General features: G+C 43.6%; 1 protein-coding gene across 3 annotated transcripts in view; it reads left to right on the forward strand.

The window, feature by feature from the left end:
• Positions 1-23271, forward strand: part of DPYS (dihydropyrimidinase) — a 108389-nt gene that overhangs the window by 70501 nt on the left and 14617 nt on the right. The window contains exons 9-10 of one of the 3 annotated variants that reach the window (XM_062188123.1): positions 14643-14773; positions 16814-17215. The exons of 1 other annotated variant lie outside the window; for it this stretch is intronic. In XM_062188123.1, coding sequence (XP_062044107.1) covers positions 14643-14759 — 117 coding nt within the window. In that variant the 3' untranslated portion in view covers positions 14760-14773; positions 16814-17215. Of the gene's footprint in view, positions 1-14642; positions 14774-16813; positions 17216-23271 lie in introns of those variants that run through there. One more of the 3 variants, XM_062188124.1, reaches the window with a different exon arrangement.

The following is a 23271-nucleotide window of genomic DNA, read 5'->3' on the forward strand; positions in this document are numbered from 1 at the left end:
CCATTACACAATATTCCATTTTTTAACACTTGCTAAGGCTTTGATTGTGTAAGCAAATGCTCTAAGATGCTATAAATTCTCAAGAAGATGCTACAATTCTTTATATACTGCACTTCAGTAATAGCAGCTGATATTTAAAGTTAAAGTTCATTTTGCCATGGGGTTAATTTATAAATGTTGATAGTGACAGTGACAAGAGTCCCAGGTGTTTCTGGACACGTGTGTGGTAAGCAATAGCAGCACTAACATTCAGTGACTGATCACTGCTCACAGAATGCGAGCCTCCTTGCTAAGATCTCTGTCACTGCAGCAACCTTGTGAGAGAGGTGTTATTTCCCTCATTTAAAAGATTAAGAAACTGGGGCCGGCACCATGGCACAGTAGGTTAATCCTCCACCTGTGATGCTGGCATCCCATATGGGCGCTGGTTCTAGTCCTGGCTGCTCCTCTTCCAGTCCAGCTCTCTGCTGTAGCTTGGGATAGCAGTGGAAGATGGCCCAAGTCCTTGGGGCCCTGCACCCAGGCGGGAGACCAGGGAGAAGCTCCTGGCTCCTGGCTTCAGATCAGCCCAGCTCTGGCTGTTGCGGCCATTTGGGGAGTGAACCAGTGGAAGGAAGACCTTTCTGTCTGTCTCTTCTCACTGTCTGTAACTCTACCTCTCAAATAAATAAATAAAATCTTAAAAAATAAACACATAAATAAATAAAAGATTAGGGAATTAAAGCTTTAAAGGATTAAACATCTTGCCCAAGTCACGTAGCTAATATAATGGCAGATCCAGAATGTAAACTCTGGTTATCTGACTGCAAAATATTTCATCAATAAACTATATGTACTGTAAACTATAGAGGCTGAGTTAAATGAGGTAATGAGAGGTTTAGGTTTCAAAAAGAGTCTTCAAGAATTACATTTGGGATCAGCGTTGTAGTGTAGATGGCAAAGCTGCCATCTCCAACACCAGCATCCCATATGTGCTCCAGTTCAAGTCCCAGCTGCTCCACTTCTGATCCAGCTTCCTGCTGATGTCCTTGGGAAAGCAGCAGAAGATGGCCCAAGTGTTTGTGCCCTTGCCACCTACACGGGGGACCCAGATGAAGTTCCTGGCTCCTGGCATGGCTGTGGCCTGGTCCAGCACTGGCTGTTTTGGCCATCTGGGAAGTGAAGTAGCAGATAGAAGATCTCTCTATCTCTCTGACTTTCAAGTAAATAAATATTTCCTTAAAAAAACTAATCTGAATTAGAGGCATAGTAGTAATAGATGGACGAACAGAGGGTGAGTTTATGAATTGCTACAAGGTAGTGCAATGCCCAGTTCAGTCATCCCCAAAGACCACCAAGGAGCCGATACTGCACACGAGAGTTTTATTACAGGTCCAGCTTGGTCTCTCAATCAACACTGATGCAGCGGGTCTGAATTGAAAGCCCCGACCCTTCAGTTAACAGGGTTTTTAGGGTTTTCAGAGACATTCTATACATCATGGTACCATTTAGCAAATCATCTCATCCCGAGGAAAGTTCAAAGGACATCTCCTAGAATTGATTAGTGCATCCAGTGGTGGGAACGGACCCACTAAAGGTGGTTGGATGGCTTTGGGGTTGATGCCTTTTGAACTGATTGGCCGAAGCATAGGGTCCGAGCTGCTGGGGTGTACCTGCCAAACTGCAGGGTCTCAGGTAGCTATCAATCACCTTGTCTGCCCTGAGAAGACACCAGGGACTCTAGGTATTTCTCTGTTATCTGTTAATCGGCTGTTGCTAGGAGAGTTTATTGCAAGGTGAGCTCATTTATTTACTCCTGGCTTAGGGTTCAGGGCCTGGTCAGGCCCAAGTTACAAGATGGAGGCCTAATTTAGAATAGTTACACCTTGATTCAGGCTCAGGTCTCACAGTAGACTCAGTACAACTCAGGGACAGATAATGTGATGCTTATGGTAGGCCCAAGGCCAAGCTACCCTGGGTAATCAGATCCAGTTATTCACCTGCAGGGGTGCTAGACCAATATGGAACACTTGGCAAACTGTACTGTTTTTGTCTTTTTATTATAAAATATTTCACAAAATATATAAAAGTACAAAGAATTCAATGAGCACACAGCATTAACAAATTTTAATATTTTGTCATATTCATTTCTCATGTAAAAATTATATTTATGTATATATGCACACACATACATACTGTTTTTTAAAGCACATAACATGGAATTCATGGCAAAGACCATAAAATGAACAAATAAGGGTATATTATTTTGTAAGAGTATAATTCAGTGATGATAAGATTTTATATACTAAATAATATTGTATCTAAACTTTTTATTATATATATAAACTTCCACATATAATAAGAGAAAACATGATATTTGTCTTTTTTTGCCTGACTTTTTTTACTTAGCACAAGGATCTCCCATTCCATCCATTTTGTTGCAGATGTCAGGATTCCATTCTTTACTGTGGCCCAGTAACATTATGTATAAATACTGCACATTCTTCATCCAGACATCCACTGATGGGTATCTAGGTGGATTCCTTATCTTAGCCATTATGAATACTGCTGCAATAAACGTGGAGTGTGCATTTCTCTTTCATACGCTGACTTCATTTCCTTTGGATATAGTCCCATAAGTGGGATAGCTGGATCTATTTTTAGCTGAGGAATCACCATGCTGTTTTCCATAAGACTATACTAATTTGCATTTCTATCAACAGTGTAACAGCATTTCCTTTTCTCCACAACCTTGCCAGCATTCACTCTATTTGGGGCAAATAATATTTAAATGAGTGGCTTTGCCTTTGTCTTTCTCCTATAGGGAAAACTTGGGGGACAGCAGAGTTCACCAACTGACTCATTTCATCCATTATCCTTTTCAAATTACATTGTATTTTATTGTCAGAATTAATTTCAACTTAATATTTTATGAGTTGACTATCAATTTTGAGAATCAATCTAGTTCCTTAGTATTTTCTTTTAATATCAACTTTTTAGGCACTCTAGCACAGTATTACTTTTGAAATAACAACAAGTAACAGTTAGCATTGTTATTGTATATCAGCGTGAGCACTTACTATCTTCCAGGGACTGTATTAGGCGATCTATACTCATTATTTTATGTACTCCTCACCAGCCTTGTGGTAGATATTGTCACTCCCATTTTACCGAATAGAAAGCTGAGTCTCAACAAAGTTAAGTAACTAACCCTGGGTCAAGCAGTAAGTAAACATAACAGCCAAAATGTGTGATAAAGTCTTTCTGATCTCTTTGTACCATGAGATCTCTGTAGAGACAAGAGAGGAAAATGGTCATGACACCTAAATCATGAAAATGCTTATTTTTAAAAAGTGATCAAAAAATCAAATAAAATGAGGAAAATGAAATGAGGTATGGGAATTATCTAGAAATGTTTCCAACCCATTAAGCAAAGATAATCTATAGAATAAAATAGATAAAATAAAAAGAATAAAATAAAAATATCACACTCAAGAAAAGGAGTTGACAGGTACTCTGGACTTTCAATTCACATGAGGTGATCAGAGCTCTTGCATTGGTTGTCATTTTAAACACTTACATTCCTCTATGAGTGGGAATAAGAGTTTAAGGCATTAAGAATGGCCAACAATGGTTTTCCTGCTTATCCATTATCTTCCCAGAAAATGAATCAGTACGCATTCTGGATTCTCAAAGCACAGATCACAGAGTCACGTTGGCACTCCCCAACTTCACTTGTCCCTGCTGGAGTGTAGTTCATTCAGGACAGCATTTTATTCTTTCCATGATGGCATTTGCTACATGGCAGGCACTTTAAGTTAATAAATTGCCAACAGGAGACCAAAGGCTATAGTTTCTGATTTACATAGAAAGACATTTAAAAAATTTACCCAAAAGCCAGACCACGGCTCAATAGGCTAATCCTCCGCCTTGCGGCACTGGGTTCTAGTCCCGGTTGGGGCACCGGTCCTGTCCCGGTTGCCCCTCTTCCAGGCCCCCTCTTCCCTGCTGAGGCCAGGGAGTGCAGTGGAGGATGGCCCAAGTCCTTGGGCCCTGCACCCCATGGGAGACCAGGAGAAGCACCTGGCTCCTGCCATCGGATCAGTGTGGTGCGCCGGACACAGCGCGCCTACCGCGGCGGCCATTGGAGGGTGAACCAACGGCAAAAAGGAAGACCTTTCTCTCTGTCTCTCTCTCTCTCTCTCATTGTCCATTCTGCCTGTCAAAAAAAAAATTTACCCAAAAGATCACCCTCTGCCCCATCCCAAATAGTTGGATTATCTGTGAGCTTCAATCTTGTCCATGATTTTATCACATAATAAAATTTATCAGCTACTGCAGCTATCACGATGATTGGATGATGTGAGGAATTTCAAAGGAAAGAAAAGACATTTTTATCCCATTAGACATTTTTGAGGAGTTTGTAATTAATTTATTTAAAAATTTAGACAGCTGATCCTTAAGGAAAAGATTTTAAATCAGATGATGAGATATCACACTTTATTTGATAGATGTAATACAAAAATCTTATTCAATTTTGTATAAAACATCTCTTAAGGAAGAACGTTGGGGAAAAGGAAAGAAATAGAAGGGGGAAAAGGTAATAGCAACTTAGATGTTCAAGAAAATGCTGAAAGAGCAAAATTCCATATGGTTAATTCCTTGCTAAAAAATACACATAGCTCTTTAATTCGAATAGATTACATTTATGTAATTTTTGTGTGTGTACAGTATTATAATTTCCACCAAAAATTGAAAAAATGGACATCCTTTAAGTTATTCTTTAAGTCATCTCTTTTTTTTTTCTTTTTCCAGTAATAAGCAATCCTAACCTTTTCTGGAAAGTAAGGATCATGTTGCATTTTATAAAGAAACAGGAGTAGCATCATGGAGTACCGTTTGGTTTCAGAATCCTGCTGCCAGAGCTTTTATGTTGGGTAGAATCTTTGACATGATCAGCATAATTTGCCTTGAAGATAAGATACAACTGAGTGCAGAGTGGATCTTGTCCTTGCAATGGGTATTTTCCATCTCTCAAATAAGTATATCAATGTCTTTCTCAAGGTGGTAGCGCAGAGAAATTAATTTGAGACATGTCATCAACTGCCATAGAGCCCCAATTTCCTCAGTTTGTTTGCTGGTAATAATAAAAGGTGACACTCAGTTGTATGCCACAGCTGGCTCCTTTGAGCTCACAAAAGGCACTTCTGTGCGTCTCTGCTCAACTCCGTGTTCAGGGGTGTCACCTCTGCAGCTGCGGCCTGACCCAGCGGGAGTATTAGGCAAGGGATATCAATTAGGGTTTGAACAGAGGCGAGGAAAAGGGAGGGTACATCTGGCTGTTCCTATTTGCCAGCACATCACTGCACTAGGGACACATTCTAAATACTCTGTGTGCACTTTATCTAAGCATTCAACAATCGTCCAGTCAATATGTATTGAACACCAATTATATGCTAAGAACAGCTTAATTCTTACAGAGGTAAATAGTGCTATTCCTAGTTTGTAGATGAAGAAATTGAGACTCCAATCCAGACGTCACAGTTACTAAGTTGGAACTCAAACCCAGGTGTGCCTGCCTCAGAGTGAATCCTTTAACCTCTGTCACTGTAACACCTTATTCACAAAGCTGAATCTCTGCTCTCATACACAGCCACCGCCCACCGGCCTTGGCATATCACTACCCCTAGTCTCTCTTCAGCACACGGTTCATTTGCCTTTGGGCTGGCAAACGTCCCAGATGATCCTGTCCTGAGATAGGAGGGCCCCACTTTGTTGTGTTGTCCTGGAGAAACACATCACAGGAGGTGTTCACAGGAGGATAGTAGGAAGTTCTCAGAACGCCCACATTTTCACTGTTGTCCATCACTTCTCTTGAACCTAGGGGTTGCTCATGTTTCAGTGGCTCACAGAGTCGGGGATCGCTCAGTTCTGTGTAAACTCCGCAGGCTGGAAATGGACTTCATTCTCAGAGAGTCACTGCTCACTTGAAGCATTTGTGGTCCGGTCAATGTTTGCTGCTCTATTTCTATGTTCTGTTGTCTTTACTGATATTTCAGTATCTCAGCCACCACGGGCAGCCTTGGGGTCTGAGGATTCTTCTCTAATTGTCTTGCTGGTCTCAGAAAATCTAGCATCTCCAGCCCTCCATTCTCTGCAAACAATGCAGCTCAATTTTCTATCAACTTGCTCCCTCTTCTTTCCCCGATCAGCTACCAAAACAGCATTTCTGCAATTATGAAAGTGTAATGATGATTATAATGAAATTGATTCATCGTACAGCATGTGACATTATTCTCACTTTGCCTTTCTATTAACTCATCACAATGTCAGACATTGTTAGATGCCATGAACTCAAATTGAACTCTTCATCTACTGAAGTAAAGCATCAGTGTCCTGTGAGCTGAGGCATATTTAGAACAGGACTTAGAATATACTTAGAACATACTTAGAATAGGACTTAGAACAGTTGCTCACATAATTTTGCCCTTGGGCCATTTTGTTAGGATGTGAGACCCTCAAGGTGGGAGGAATTGCTGTCATAGTGTGATCATCAAGTGTTGACCAGCATGTAATGGGGGGAAAACATACCGTAACCCCATCAGCCTCCTAGAGAAGTGTCCTTAGGATGCTACTGTTGAGATGCTTCTTAAGAAAGTTGTCCAATAATTTTAGTGAGTTACCCTCAGATGACTCAATTGTCCAGTATCATTTAAGAAGTTCCAAAAAGTCCTCCAGTCAAGGAATCTTCATTTAACACATAGCTGCTGAGCGTTAGGTGTGCGTCTAGGTGCTGGGGACTCGGGCATCTCTGATCTCGCAGAGCTGACATGCAGTCACATACCACATCACAATGTTTCAGACAACGATGGGTCACATAGCCCACATGGTCCCATGCGATTATATTGCCTAGCGACATTGTACACATCTTAGCTTATACGTATGTACTCTAATGTTTGCACAATGATGAGCTCACCTCGCAATGTATTTCTCAGAACATAACCTTGATCTTAACTGACATACAACTGTACTTGTTTCCACTGTGGTTCATGGATCTTAAGTTCTAGTTATATATATTTTAAAGATTTATTTATTTATTGGAAAGTCAGAGTTATAGAGGGAAAGGGAGAGACAGAGATCTTCCAACCACTCTTCACTCCCCAAATGGCCACAACAGTCAGCGCTGGGCCAGCCTGAAGTCAGGAGCTTCTACTGGGTCTCCCACATGAGTGGCAGGGGCCCAGATGCATGGGCCGTCCTCTGCTGCTTTTTGCAGACCATCAGCTGGGAGCAGGATTGGAAGTGGAGCAGCTGGACTTGAAACAGGGCCCATATGGGATGTTGGCATCATAGGCAGTGGTCTTGTCTGCTATGCCACAACTCTGGCCCCTCTAGTTATATTTCAGACACCTTTTTGCCTCTCTTTGCTGAGGTCAGTTAGCCACATGGACAAGGAAATCAGGATATTGGGAAAGACAAAGGTGGGAGATAAAATTAGGCGTCATAGCATATATAGATTTAAAGTCATGAATTTGAGGCCACAAAGGAGAGTGTGCTAGAGAGGCTTAAGGCGGAGCTCTGGGCCTAGCACCCTCAGGGGGAGGAGAGGAGAGAGGAGGAGGCAGCAGATGAGCCTGAGAATGCGGCCCAGTGAGGCGGGAGGCCAGTGAGGAGAGCAGGGACTGCTAGATGGCAGGGGAAGAAACCTGCTCACTTTGTTCAATGCAGAACACTTTGATTCTATTCGTTTGGCAGAGAAATTGGAGACTTGCGAGAGAAAGAGAAAGAAAGAGGCTTATTTTGTCCAGCACAGAACATTTCAATTCTTGTTTATTTGTTTGAGAGATAGAGACACAAATGAGAGATAGACAGAAAGAGAGCTCCTATCTGCTGGTTGACCCAGCAAACACTCCTAACTTCTGGGACTGAGCCAGGCTGAAGCGGGGTGTTGGGAACTCAGAGCTTAAGCTGAGGCTCCCATGTCAGCGGCAGGGCCCCTGAACTTGAGCCATCACCTGCTGCCTCCCAGGATGTGCATTAACAGGAAGCTGGATCAGAAGCAGAATCCGAGCATCAGCATTGCGGTTCAGCAGGTTGAACACCATCTGTGACGCTGCATCCTATGTTGGAGTGCTGGCTTGAATCCTGACTCCTCCGCTTCCAACCCCCTCCCTGCTAGTGCTCCTGGGAAGGTAGCAGAAGATGCACCAAATGCTTGGGCCCCTGCCACTCATGCGGGACACCTGGATGGAGTTCCTAGCTCTTGGCTTCAGGCCTGGCCTAGACCTGGCTCTTTGAGGTCATTTGGAAGGTGGACTAGGCATGGAAATTCAATCTATCTATCTATCTATCTATCTATTGATCTATCGATCTCTCTATCTATGTGTGTGTGTGTCTCCATGTCTCCCTGTCATTCTGCCTCCCAAATAAAAAAATACATCTTCAAAAAAACAAGCAGAACCAGGACATGAACCCAGGTACTCTGATACGGGATGTAGATATCCCAATTAACGTTTTAACTGTTAGGCCAAGTGCCTGTACCTACTCTAGTTTTCTGCAGGTCTTTCTGTGCCTTATCCACTGCATAAATGCCTTCTAAGAATCAGGTGTGCTTTTAGCTGGGATAATCAGGGTACAGTCACTGTGCTTATCTGGGGTACCAAGAAAAGAAACTACTCTTGACCTGAGCACTAGTGAAACTTACATTTGTTCCGCATTGGGCCCCCCATATGCTAGGGTCTCTGTCTGCTCATGCTTCACAATTCTAAGACACATTTACCATTGTCACTGGAGAGAAAGAATATGACTAATTTTCCTAAAAGAATTGTAGGTTAAGGGGCTGGCGCTGTAGCTCACTTGGTTAATCCTCCGCCTGCAGAGCCGGTATCCCATATGGGCGCCGGGTTCTAGTCCCGGTTGCTCCTCTTCCAGTCCAGCTCTCTGCTGTGGCCCAGGAAGGCAGTAGAAGATGGCCCAAGTGCTTGGGCCCCTCCACCTGCATGGGAGACCAGGAAGAAGTACCTGGCTCCAGGCTTCAGATAGGCGCAGTGTGCTGGCTGTGGCAGCCATTTAGGGGGTGAACCAATGGAGGGAAGACCTTTCTCTCTCTCTCTCACTGTCTAACTCTGCCTGTCAAATAAAATGAAAAGAAAAAAAATTCAATAAAAGAATTGTAGGTTAAGTTTATTTAGAAAGCAAACGTGCACCTGAACTTCTGAATAGTGTCAGTGATGGTTTCAGATTGTGCAGACAGAGTGTCATTGCTTTTCCATTTTGTCACAGTGAGCATCTATTGGGCTTCTAAATATACATAGCATACAATGCCAAGGGCATGAGATGGTGCAACGAGGAAGAGATGTGAGTCCAGCTGTTCCAGAGCTTATGTAACTTTTAAGGATAAGAAAACATTACAAGATTCCAAGTTAGAACTTGAATTCCCTTTGGTAGATGACTGTCAATCATGATGTGTGGGATAGCAAAAGGCCCTGAAAGCAGGTGGTTCATTTTGACATGGCCCTTGGGCTAATGTCCTGAGGTCGTCCTGGAAGGAAACCAGACCCTGCCCACCCAGAACCTCAAGCACAGATAACGAATGAGACTGCGTGTGGATTAGACACGGTGGTCAGGGCTTGGATGTGAGATGGTCAGCAGCACAGCAGTAACCACCCAGACAACTCGGTGGCACGGCTGGCGCAGTGACTGAGCAGTCAGAGAGCGGCTTTATGCACCGGGGGACCTGAGAGCTGTCCCAGAAAGGCAGCCAGCCAAGAGAAAGCTCAGCCTGGAGAACAGATCCATCGTGAAATGCAACAAAGGAGATGTGAGGCCAACCAGAAAAAGAGGAGAGAAAGCTTGGGTGGGGACCTCCCACTCTCTCCGCCCCCACATCTATTGGACTCTGGTTCTGGAGAAACAGCAGCACAGTGGCTCTCCGTGTGCTGGGGAGACAGTGGTGTGGCAGCCTCCCAGGCCGATGATGACGGGGGCCGAGTTAGAAAAGGCAGAGAGGAGAGCACCACACCCCAGCCCTAGCAAAGGCAGGGCTGGCACGAGAAAGGATTCTGATTTGCCTGGTTTGAGCCATGCACTCTCTTGGGGCGTTCAGCTGGGGCAGTGGCAGGGACTCCCTGAGTGACCGATCAGCTTGTCCCTGTAGCAGGAGCTGGAGGCCTGGGCTGTGCAGCCCTGCTGGAGTCACTGGTGCCACCATCAGTTCCCAAGAAGGAGTCCAGGACTGACCAAAAAGGGACACCTGGAAACCACAAGTAGGAAAGATTCAAAGGAACAGTTGCAGGAGGAGGGAGACATGATGGGAGCCGAGCGGGGACACATGGCACAGGGGCAGGTGACACAATTAGCTGCCCTCTTAAGCCACTTTCTCTAGCGGTGCCAGGTTGTGGAAAAGGCTGGTGACTGAGCTGAAATAGGCCACTGGTTTTGCTGAGCGTGAATTCCAAGAGAGAGCCACACGCAGGCTCCTTTAAGTGATGAGCAAGAGGGGGGCAAAGGAAGGTGGGAGTAAACCTTGGTTCTTTGGCACAGCCCTGGGTTTCCCTGCTCATTGTGTTAGGTGCCCTTTACCCTGCCTTGGTTCCTAAATCACACGGCCACCCTGGGCTTCCTGGGAGCACCCTGTGGTCTGGCTGGGAAAGTCTAGCCCGGTGCTGGAAGGGAGGGTGTGGCCAGAGAGTGGGGCCTGCGGGAGCGGAAGGATTCAGATGTGGGTTGGCTGCTGGGGAGCAGAGTGTCCGGGGGTTGGCTGGCAGGGAGGGAGGCTGGGCCCTCATTCCCTGGTGTCTGTGTTCCTAGGGTGACAAGAGCACAGGGGAGTGAGGGGATGGAGGGGAAGGAGGCCCAGGGGAGTCTTGGCAGGTGCTCAAAGGCGCAGAGGCCTGGCAAGGCGAGGGCAGGGGTCTTCCCCTTTCCAGGGGGCTTGGTGTGTCCATGCTGTGCTGTCGGGACCGCGCTGCCTCGTCCTCTGTTGTCTCCTCTGCGCTGAGCAAGCCTACTGGGGCTGTGTGTGCTCAGCATGTGTCTGCCCAAGGAGGCACAGCAAGGCCTTGTCTCTGGAATTCCCAAACACTGGGAGGCGGGCGTTGCTCTCCGCATTTCAGGGGTGAGGAAGTGGGCTCGGAAGCATTCATTCACTTGTCAGTTTCCCATAGCTAGTAGACAGCAGAGCGAGAACTCAGGCTTAGAGCTGTCTTACTCCGAAGGCCTCATTGTTGACCACAGCAGTGTATTAGTTTAGGTCGTTACAATGAGACCTGCAGTGATGTGTGTGTGTGTGTGTGTATGAGTTACACGAGTACATATTTATTTACTAGGATCTTGTTATACACTATACCTTCATCATTTCAACAATCAGTCCTCAGCACCAGCCTAGAGAGCAGGTGCTGTTACTGCCCCCAGTTGACAACTCAGGTGCCTGAAGCACAGGGTGGAGAAACTTGCCTGGGAGATCTGAGCCCAGAGCCAATGTTCTTAACCACTGCAGTGTACTGCCCCTGGACTGGTCAGTGTGGTCGTGCACGTGTCTACAAACAGCGTGATTGGGCGAATTCCCTTGTTTACAGCATCAGAAGTTCAGAACTCTGTGTGAGCACGGAGATAACTGTAGCCAAATTCAGCAAAGGGATGTACTGCGTAGTTGGGCACTGGAGAGGTGAGATTCTGCAGCAGGCCTGTGAGACACAGAAGCCATCCAGAAAGTGAAAGACACACGCCACACACCCCCGCCACTCACGCTGCTACAATCTGAAGCGAAATGCTGAGTCCTGGAAACACAGCAAAGCAGTCTGAGAACACAGCTGGACTGCAACTGGAAGAAAAAGTAGGACAGTGGCAAGGTTGTAGGACATGGTTACGGGGCTCAGGGATGTGAGGTATGGCAGAGACCCCAGTGAATGTGTCCCCGGGGCCTTTGGCTGATGCAGATGAATGTGACAAAGAGGGGGCAACCAGGGCCGCAAGGTTGCCAGGAATTTTGGCGAAAGAGCAAAGGGGTCGGGATGCATGATAAATTCACATTCCTCAGCTGCAGTGGTCACTTTGGAAGTTGGGCTGAGTGAAGGGCTTTTCAGCTTAGAGCCAATAAGATCTGTGGCTCTGACCTGGGCATCCTTCAACTCCAGGGCAGGTCCATTTCCAGTGATCCAACTCTTGGCAGAGCTGCCAGGGCTCTTCACAAGCTGACTTCTGCTGAAGCCCAGGCTTACGACATTGAAAGCCACTGCAGTGGACTGGCCTGTTGGGTCTGCTTGAGGGCAGATCACTGTACAGATCAGCCAGTAATAGGCCTGCCACCCATTGCTTCTGATGCCTAGCTTTCTTTTCCTCCTGGTTTGTGTTAAAGCAGACCAGAGGATGCAAGTCAAGGGAGTGCCCAAGTCCCATCTCTAATCTTCAGTGGCCTGAACTACAAGTCTATAGTCACAGGCATGTTCTGTAGTAGTTTTTCTAAGGTAGACAATGCCCATGAGGAAAATTATATTCTCACTTTAAAACTTTCTTTCCCTTTGGTCTGAAAGGGAGGTTTTTTTTTCTACTTACTGTATACTTCGCTGATGGCGAAGTGAATCTAGCTATGAGATTATTATTTAAGTTCTTATTTTGGCTATGCTATTACAGAAAAATGTTAGCCATCTCTTTTATAAGGTCTAAAGATTAAATTGTGCATCCTACAGATTCCTTTATAATAGAATTAGTTTCCTACCTTGAAGAGAATAGAGAAATGAAAGAACAAGTTGGGCTTAGAATAGAGAAATGAGGGAGCAAGTCCTAGATTGCTTGCTGACAATAGCAATATTACATGAATACTTAGCAAACCGTTTCAACCATTGGATAACAACTTAAGAAAACATTTACCAGAAGGTCCAATGCTTTCTATAAATTTTAAGAATCATGTATTTGAAAACACCTCTTAAATATCTAACATGGTGTAGTTTGTTTAGCCAGTAAACTTAAGCACAACCATCTAAAATGTTTTTAGTTTCTTTCTATCAACACGTTTAAAACATATGATACACAGATTCAGGTCACACAAATTAAAATGTATCTTTGAATAATTTTAGCAGCTTAAATTTATGGACAATCTTATCTATAAGCCATTTAAAATAAAACTCTTAATAAAATTTCCCCATGTGGACATACAATATGTACACACATATAACATAGCATAATAGACCAATATAGCAATTTTGATAATAGTTTTTAAAATCTTTAACTCTTTTTGTAGATTGCCAATTGATTTGAATTGCTTTTTGTTTTTAGTAACCTCAGTTAACCATACTTTCTCTCAGTTGGTACTGTTAATACATTATTGGCTTCATCTGTTTACAGAGCCATCCCAAAGTATTGAATACAATAAAAGTGGCTGGAAAAAGTCCATAGGAACCTATAGGAGGACAGCTAAACACAGAACCAACAACGCTTTAGTTTTATGAGCAGCACATCATATATAACTATGGATGACAAAAGACTTTAAGTCGCCATGTTTAAAATTATAAACTCATCAACCAACAAGAGGCACTTGCTTACTTCACAGTATTTTTGAAAGCACCAAAGTGACCACTGCAGCTGAGGGGATGGTCAAGTAGGGTCAGCAACATTGCAGGCAGAACTGTAAATTTCTTGTTAGAGATGCCCCCTGCCTTTACCTGGCCAGCTCTCCTCCCAGGCCAGCCAAGTAATGAAAGTCAACAGAGTGCCTTCCCCTAGGAGGTTCACACCTCCCTTAGGATATACCCCATGTGAAGAGATAGATAGGCCTGGGCCTCTGAATTTACAAGGCCTAAAGCCCACCAGATTATTATCAAGCCCCTTCTATCAGGTTCTATTTGCCTCTCAATCAGAAAAATTACTTGTAGCTTAGACAGCACCTTTCTTAGCTCCTCTAATAATGACTCTGTCCTTTGTTCTAGGCCCTGTCTAGTGCACTTGGGCCTCATCCCTTTGTAATCATAACCTCTACTCTACCACCAATGGCTCTACTCCCAACCTGGGTGTACTGATGGTCCTCTTCCCCACTTAATGCTGTATAATTGTTCAAACCTTGTAAATGCCACTCTTAGGATCATTGGTTACTATCCTCACTCTGTCTTTTATGACCTTGTCTAAATATGATCAGAGTCGGCAAACTTGGAAGGCTTCCATAGCCTTGGCAACTCATGACGACAGCCTAGGGTGGTTACTGGCACCATAAACTAGAGTGTCAATTTGTTGGGTCAACAACAGGAGCCACTGTGCACTTGCTCCTCATGTGGGATCTCTGTCCTTAATGTGCTGTACATTGTGATTTAATGCTGTAACTAGTACTCAAACAGTATGTTTCACTTTGTGTTTCTATGTGGGTGCAAACTGTTGAAATCTTTATACTAAATTGATCTTCTGTATATAAAGAGAATTGAAAATGAATCTTGATGCAAATGGAAGGGGAGAGGGAGCGGGAGAGGGGAGGGTTGCGGGTGGGAGGGAAGTTATGGGAGGGGGAAGCTATTGTAATCCATAAGCTATACACTGGAAATTTATATTCATTAAATAAAAGTTAAAAAAAAATTCACATTCCTTTTTGGCTCTCACACTTCATAAAAGGAGCTGCTCTTAGCTGTCAGTTCAAGAAGGCAGTGAATCACAGGAGAGAAAAATCCAATGTTGTGTTTCAGACTTGCACACCTACCCCAGTGGAGCGTGCACCCTATAAAGGAGAAGTGATTTCACTGAAATCCAGAGGAACAAAAGAAGACTCCGTGGCTGGCACCAGGCAAGAGGCCCAGGCCTGAGCTGGGTGCTGTTGGTAAGGGAGGGTGAGCACAGGAGGAACTCCTGCATGACAGCGTGTGGTTAGCATGTCTCTCTCTTTCCCTCCCTCCCTCCCTCCCTCTCTCTCTCTCTCTCTCTCTCTCTCTCTCCCTCTCTGTCTCTCTCACCTTTGAAGAGTCCAAGGTGAAAGGCTTCAAAGTGATACAAGAATCAAGGACAGCTGAGCCAAGGGAAGACTGATAAAAACCTGTTGATGCAGAACTTTGGGATGAGCCTTCCAGATGGAAGGAGGCCTTGGGCTGGCGACAGACTCATTCTCTGGGGTAGGAGGAAACATTTATCAGAGTCCTGGAGAATCAACTATGAGCCAGAAGCAGTGGGCTGGTAACTCAGCAGCGAGATCTGTTTCTGTACTACTAAAAACGGGGGGTTCAATTTCATGCTCAAACGTTATACATTGATTGGAACTTTATCTGGAAAAAAAATGAATTTTCAGATTTTAAATGCAACCATATTCCAGAACTTAGAATGAATAAAAAAAAATGAATCAAATATTTCTTTGGAGAAACAAGAAAATTATTTGATAGTATTTGATATACTTTATTTCATACTTTTTTGGAAGTAATATAGATATGGTGATTTTTACAAAATATTTGAGTACTTCATTAATTTCCTCTCAGTCTTTTTACATGTGAGGTTTTTTGCATTTTTAAAAATTTTCTTTTTGGGGACTGGCGCTGTGGCACAACGGGTTAATCCTCTGCCTGCGGCGCCAGCATTCCATATGGACACATTGGTTCTAGTCCCTGCTGCTCCTCTTCCAATCCAGCTCTCTGCTGTGGCCTGAGAAAGCAGTAGAAGATGGCCCGAGTGCTTGGGCCCCTGTACCCACATGGGAGTCCCAGAAGAATCTTCTGGCTCCTGGCTTCAGATCGGCCCAGTTCCAGCCATTGTGGCCATTTGGGGAAAGACCCAGTGGATGAAAAACTCTCTATCTCCTTCTCACTGTCTGTAACTCTACCTGTCAAATAATAAATATCATTTTCTTCTTTTTTCTTTTATTTGAAAGAGAGAGAGAGAGAGGGATATCTTCCATCTGTTGGTTCATTCTCCAAATGCCCATAACAGCCTGGGCTAGACCAGATTGGAGCGAGGAGCTGAGAACTCAATCTGGGTGTCCCACATTTGTGGCAAGGAACTGATTACTTGACCATCATTTACTATCTCCCAGCGTGTACATTAGCAGGAAGCTGGAACCAGAAGTGGAGCTGGAACTCAAACCCAGGCACTCCAATATGAGTCGCTGGCCTCTCAGATGCTATCTTAGCCACTGTGCCAAATGCCCACCCCAAGTCCTTCCTTTTTGAAGCACCTCCTGCCATTATTGTCCATTTTCTTTTCTTCAGCTGTTTTCTGGTTCTGCTCTGCCAGATTCCTCTGGAGAGCAGCTTTCCTGTGACTTTGGCATCTCTCTAGCATCGCTTCCACTGACTTGATGATATCTACGTGCTTGGCCAGTTTTGCAGTTTGTAATATTTTTTCAGATGTTTCAACATGTGGCAGTCTGCAAAAAAGGTTGACCTGATGGACCAGGATGGACATTGGTTAATTAGGGGAGCTGTTGGAGAGAGGACAGCTTTATACACACTCAGGCATTGCACGCTTGCAATTTTGGCAGCCTATGCTTCCCTATGTAAATGTAAACTCTGTGGCTGCAGGGATTTGGGTGAGGGACACTGGAGTAACAGAGCCCTTGGTACCACCGCTCGTCCTCTCTTTCACTTTGGAATGTTGTCAGTTTCTAACGAAGCTATCAAGCCCAAAGTTTCGGCATTTTTTGTCATTTATAGATGATTGGAATTCTTCCAATCCAGAAAGATTTTGTTAAACCTTCAAGGGAGGATCAGTTGGAGAAAGAAATGCTGTTGAATGCTCTAACGTGTTATTAACGACATCTGTGAGGAGCAGGATTAGTGTTTACTTTGATTATAGCGTTTCTGGGCGGTTAGGCTTGAATTCTGCTTGTCTTTGTGGGGGAGCGTGTTACACTGAGTTCCTTTCATTCTCTTCAAAGGTAAAATCAGAGCAAAGGATGCTGCTGTTCCCTTCGCAGTCGAATGGTGTGCACCCGTGGAGAAACAGGCCTTATTTCAAATCTCCAAGATCCTTTAGAAAAAAATAATCGCTCCAGGCCTCTTTGATTCTCTTTCAGAAGCAATTTCTGTCTTTCTCACTGTGCCTTTGTTGCTGTGTAAGATTGAAGATATAAACGAATATTATTGTGATGGAAGGTTTGTGTGAAAATTCACTGATGATACTTCAGAATGCCATCTCTGCTTGTACTAGATTTCTTACTTTGAATTTTTGAAAATCACTTTCTTGTTTAAAGTATTTTTAAGTGCCTACATTTGTTGAAGGACAGCACTGTGATTTTGCATTTGACTGTAATTAATAAACATTGAGATCTTCATTTTTATATCCTGCTACCCTAGTCACTGGGTCGCCTGATTAGTGGGATTCTGGGGAGTTGGTTTTGATTGGAGAGCATGATTTCTTGTGAGACGTTTGCTTTGGCGACTCATGGAAATGAGCTCCTTGGGCAGACACCGTGTAAGCAGATTGAATGTTCAACCTTACAAGAAGTCCAAGGTCAGTTATTCAGCCACGCCACTGAGTGCAGGGGCCCAGGGCATTAAATGGAAGGAACATGGCTGAGAGGTTGCTGCATTGATAACCTCCTTCCCTCCTCTTCTTGTCTGTGTTATGATCCCTCTGAGCTGAGAAGCTGCGCTCCTAGTTCTTCTCCTGGGTAGCAAGGACAAGAGGGATTTTTAAATCATGGAGTAGAGCTGAGTAATTATGTTCTTGTCTGGGCATCTGACTTCCTCGCTTAGACTGGGTGATGTATTTGCACATTTGCAGAAGGCCAGTAGGAATCCAGTTATCCTCCTGGCATTTGTTTTGAGCCCACAGAAGAAAGGTTGGGGAGCTGCACTGGGAGAAGAACCTTCCTGTTTAAGCAAACTACTGCTCTTTTTTCCCCTTAGGTTAAGAAATAGCTTAAAATATTATTTTTTTTTCCTTCTGTTTTGGTTGGTAGTGGCAGCTCAACAATAGTACTACTAAATTGTCTGAAAGGAAACAATTAAGTTGCTTTTTTACCTAGAAGTCAATCCCCACTCATCCTTTAGGATTTAGTTTACATATCACATTCTCGCTGGCTCCTCAGATCCAACAGGACAGGGTCCGGTTTCTTCATATGCTCCTTTAGAGCAAGACTCTGCGTACCCCACCTGCCATTGCATTACACAGTTGGTGCTCTGCATCTATGGGCTCCATGTCTGCAGGTTCTGCACCCATGGATTCATTCAACTTCAGCCCAAAAATATTTGAAAAAAATTGCATTTGAACTGAGCACATATGGGCTTTTCCCCCTTGTTATTATCTAAGCAATATAGTATAGCAATTATTTACATAGCATTCACACGACATTCTGTATTCTAACTAATCTAGGCATGCTTTGTAGTTTATGGGATGATGCAATCAGCTACATGCAAATACTAAGCACTTGTATGTAAGGAACTTGAGCGTCCTTGGACTTTGGTATCTGTGGAGGATCCTGTGACAATCCCCAGTGGTTGCTGAAAGATGCGCGTAACTACTGCCCTACTTGTCCATGTGCCCCAGGAAAACTCACTCAGGGCAGGGCCGGTCTGGCTCACTAGTATTTCCCTAGCATCTAGTAGAGTCCCTGGCAATTGATGGACATTGGATGAATTTTTATTTATTTTTAAACAAAGGAGGAAATGAAGGCATTTCTGCCAACTTCCTAAATTGCTATAGATGAAATTAGTGAGAGTTCTCAATAAAATAAGGAAAACTTTATGGAGTATGTTAGCTTAAGGGCATTTTAAATGGAGAGCCTAGGCTCATCTATTTAACAGACGTGTTTGGGAGAATGAAATATCTGTAGGGTTCTGTATCCACCAAATCCTTTGAAATGAATCTGAGAATCTCTTTGTTGCTTTTTGTTAGTCTTTGTCAGCAGCATTTTTTAGAAACATGCATGTAAATATTAAAACAAGGTAATGAAAAACATGACTTAAGCTATCAGTGTTCAATACCCTATTTTTCAAAATTGCCTCTGGTTTAAAGAGTCAGATTTCTTTGAAATGCAGACAATGGCACTTTTTGTACAAATGGAAGGAATGAGCAGCATTTTCTCCTCTCCAGTTTCACTTCCATTGTCTACCACCTCCAACAAATGGCATCATGAATTGTAAAGGAATAAAACAAGGACTCTAAACTTGGCTCCTGTGTTTACCTGAAGTGATATTTTATAAAATTTTTAAAATTAAAATATGAGATTATCAAAACATATAAAAAGCATAACAATATTTATCACCCAGTTTCAGTTTAAGAAATAAAACCTGACCAATGCATGGAAGTCTCCTGCATTCCTGTCCCCGTTTTTTTCCCCTTCCTTTCTCAAGGTCACCAACATCCTCATGCTGGGGTTTTATTCCCGTGAACATTTTATAGCTTTGCTATGTGTGTATGTATCTCTAAGCATTGTTTTGTTTGTGATTAAATCTTATAAAGACAGATATTATCAGTTTGATTCCTGTTTTTTTTTTGCTGTCAACATGTTTGGAAATTATTTATTTTGATAAGTTTAGCTATTATGATTTATTTGATGACTTCATAGTATTCCGTTGTATAACCATGCCATCATTTATTTACTCATTTTCTTGTTTGATGGGCATTTATATTCCTTTATCTTGCTGTCACAAAGAGTGCTGCTATAAGCATTTTATACAGGCTTCTTTGTGTATATGCATGAGGCTTTAGGGAAGTGATTTCAATGTAAGGAGTGGACTGGATCATGCTAAGGTGGGCACTTTCTCTCCTTCCCTGGACACTGGCAAGCAAGAGTTAAGTTCTGCCCTCATCAGTGGTATAAGAGTTTCTGTTGCTCCACATTCTCACCAATATTGTACATTGTGCAATTTATTAATTTTGCCAATCTGATCCATATAGAAGGTATCTTACCAGAGTTTTAATTTGCTGAGCTCCTTTTTGTGGTACAATTGCATCGATCTTACTAAGCCTTGGTTTCTTCACTTATAAGAAAGGAACGATAAGGATAACAGTGTCTGCCAAGTACCCAAGGACGTTTGAGGAGTATGAAGCCCAGATGGCATGGTCAGTGAATGGCTGTGATTGCTATGTCAATGGCAATATGATGAGTTAATAACGTGCTACTCACACACTGCCAAAGTCCTGACTGTTCTCTTTCTGTGCACAAGTTCATCATGCTTGGTAGTGCCAACTCCTTTGGCAGCCACAGAAGCATGGAAGCCAAGAATGGGAGGGCCAAGTGAGAGTGGTTGGAGTACAGAAAGGACCTGGAGAGGGTCAGTGGGCCTGGTGGCTTGGGGTCCTGGCACCCGTGAGCACTGTAAGCAGGGATGCATGCTGAAATCCCGGGGGGCATAGCCTGGCTGTTGAGTGATGGCTGCAGGTGCACAGGTCTCAGTGAGGGCATGGAGGCAGCTGCATCTGGCGCCCCCTTCTCTCCATTTTCTCTCTGCATAGGAGGCAGCAGTGTTTAGGGAAGTGATCATGGGCTTGTCACAGGCGAAAGTTGTAGAAGCTACATTTGAATCCAGTGAGGAAGATACGTAAACTTCCTAAGCCGTATTGATAAAGAATAATTTTGCACAGGATGGTTGAAAGGATGAATTGAGATGATATATGTCAAGCCCCTGGCTTTCCACCACCATGGATCAGATTCACCTCTTCAGGAGAGGAATAATTCATGAATGCAAACTAGCCTGTGACAAATCGTCACTTGTGTTCATGGTGAGGACTGCATTTGTCTTAGGAGTTATCTGTAGACTGCCACAGAGCACACTCCGAAGAGTGTAGTTTGTAAAATATAAAGGACCTAGGGTCTGGCCTCTGAGACTGTATAGGCCAAGGAGCAGGGTTTGCGTTACAAGTGGTGGGAGTAGGGAAGCAGTAGCGGAGCTTTTTCAAGAAGTGCTTTTTTTGGCCGTAAGAGAAGATGTAGACTTCACAAGCACTCAGAACTTCTGGCTTTTCTTCCTGAGACCTATAAATGTGCTTAGTAGGTTCTTGCTGATAACACTGACCAGGCCCTGGTTAGGTGCCCAATTGGTACCAAGCTCAGAAGCTATCATTTAGTTCTCTCTCCAGCTCCATAGACAGCCAGTATTGTTATTCTTATTTAACAGATGGGAGACTGAGAGAAGTTAAATGATTGCCCAGGGTCTCCCAGCCAGTCAGGTGTGAATCCTGACCCATCTGACTTCCCATGACTCCCCTAGTGTGTTCTTTAATCATGACTTTGGAAAGTATCCATTCCCGAGGGATGTACAGTTGTTGATCATTAGATTTCATAAGGAAATTACAGTAGCTAATAGTCATCAAAAGCATATAGATTGAAGCCCCAAGCACTTCATAGATATTAGCTCATGTAGTCCTTCCAACAACACCATGAGACGTGGACTGTGACTCCTCATTTTATACATGGTGAAACTGAGGCATGGTGGGGTGGGGTACATCAACTATAACTTCTCAGAACCCAGTTGTTATCACAGGATGGCCTGGAAGGGGTTACCAAGATGTGTTAAGCCTTTTCAGTAAATAGAATTTCTGAACCACTCAGGCAACACTGGTGAACTACCATCTCATCTCTATGTCTGGCTGTATTCTTCCTCTGATTAGTACTACATAAAAAGAAGCAGCATAAAAATGATTTTCTAAAGCCAGTGGCCATTGTCATGGAACTGGACTTGGTTCTTTGTTAGAAGTTAAGCATTCAGGTAAGGATGGTTTTCTTGGAGCAACCTGAAGGCTGAGCTCCCTTTCTTTGATGAATCTTATCTACAATAATTAGACCCAGAACTCATGTTTCCTCCTCCTGAACCTGAAGTCAGTGGCCCAGATGCAAGGTGAGGAACGAGAGTGACTTGCAGTGTGAACAGGCTCTGGGTGTGCCTCTTCTCCTGGTGGGGCTGGAGAGTGGCACTGGGAAACGCTGGCTCTGGGAGCACGGGGGTGAGGGCAGCTCCCTGCTGCTAAGCAGGTGCCACAGACCACTTGGAGCCTGGCCAAGGCTGGCCCCGCCAGTCATCCAGGATCTGAGTTTCAAGTTATATCAGTCTAGCACTTCCTTTCCTGGGCTCTCTCATACCCAAAAGCATCTATACTATGAGTCACCCCAGTGATGCTGAGTGGGCTTGAGTTCAGTAGCCCAATGTTAGTCCCTGCCCTGCACCATTTGCTTTTAGGGATCATGCAAGGTTTAGTTCTGCTGTGAGCTTCCATGTCTTCAGCTACCATAGGAGGAGGTTCAAAACTCTCCACTGTCACTTACCACATATATAACTTAGGCAAAGTGTTTTAAATACTCACAGTCTCACATATCTCATCTTTAAAAGCAGAACTAAGAATGCTTACCTCCTAGGGTTTGAGGAAGAATTAAATAGGATGAGGCATAAGCACTTAGCACTATGTTGACAAAAGAAGCCCTCAATCAAAGTTAGCTACTATTTCTTTGAGCTTGACTGTTTTATTGTTTCCTATCAAAGTAGAGTGAAACCATCTATTGTCAGCTTAGCAAATTTCAGCCTCCTCTGAGTCACAGTTGATGGTCACTGTTGCTCAACAGTATGGTCATAAAACTAAATGAAAAATGGAAAGACAAAGCAAACCGTTCTGAAAAAGAGGTTCCCTAGTGATTGATGGACTATTATCTTCCTACTTGCTTTTGGGGGTTCCCTGGCTTTGAGAGTGGTGATACCCATTTCCCACCGATGGGCACAGAGATCCATTCCCTTGCTCCAGTAATTGATGAATCTCTTGAGAAACAGACCTTGGTGTCTTCGTCTCAAATTCTCTCATGAGTCAATTAACCATAAGTCTTGTGGTCTCATAAGTTAACTATAGGTGAATGAGAGGTCGGTAAAAAATTGGAATTAAAATGTCTCTGGAGTAAACTCTTCTGAATTCATTCATTCATGCTTTCAAATGTTCACACACAGAAAAAAACGGTTTTTGTTCCTCAGAATTTGTTAAAAGAGAAAAAAAAAGAGTTGCTTGCTGAATAAACTTCATTATAGTCAAACGTGGATTGTATCTAAACTTTAAAACCAATAGTGTATTTTTAAATTTCCAGATAATAATCATACATTTTTATGGAGTTCAGTGTGCTATTTCAGTACATGTATACATTATGCAATAATCAATTCAGGATATTTATATTATATATCATCTCAGACATTCATTTTTCTCATTCCTTTGTCATAAAAACATCTAAAATTCCTCTCTCATGTGGGTGAGTGTTCCTCTAGCAATGAACATGCTGTTTGATATACCTGCATCTCACATCAGAGTGCAGCTCTGCTCCCAATTACAGCTCTCTGCTAATGCATACCCTGGGAGGCAGCAGCTGCTGGCTCCAGAAATGGCCCCCAACATGGGATACTTGATTTGCATTCCTTG

This window comes from Lepus europaeus, chromosome 4 (assembly GCF_033115175.1).
Source record: "Lepus europaeus isolate LE1 chromosome 4, mLepTim1.pri, whole genome shotgun sequence".
Lineage (NCBI taxonomy): Eukaryota > Metazoa > Chordata > Mammalia > Lagomorpha > Leporidae > Lepus > Lepus europaeus.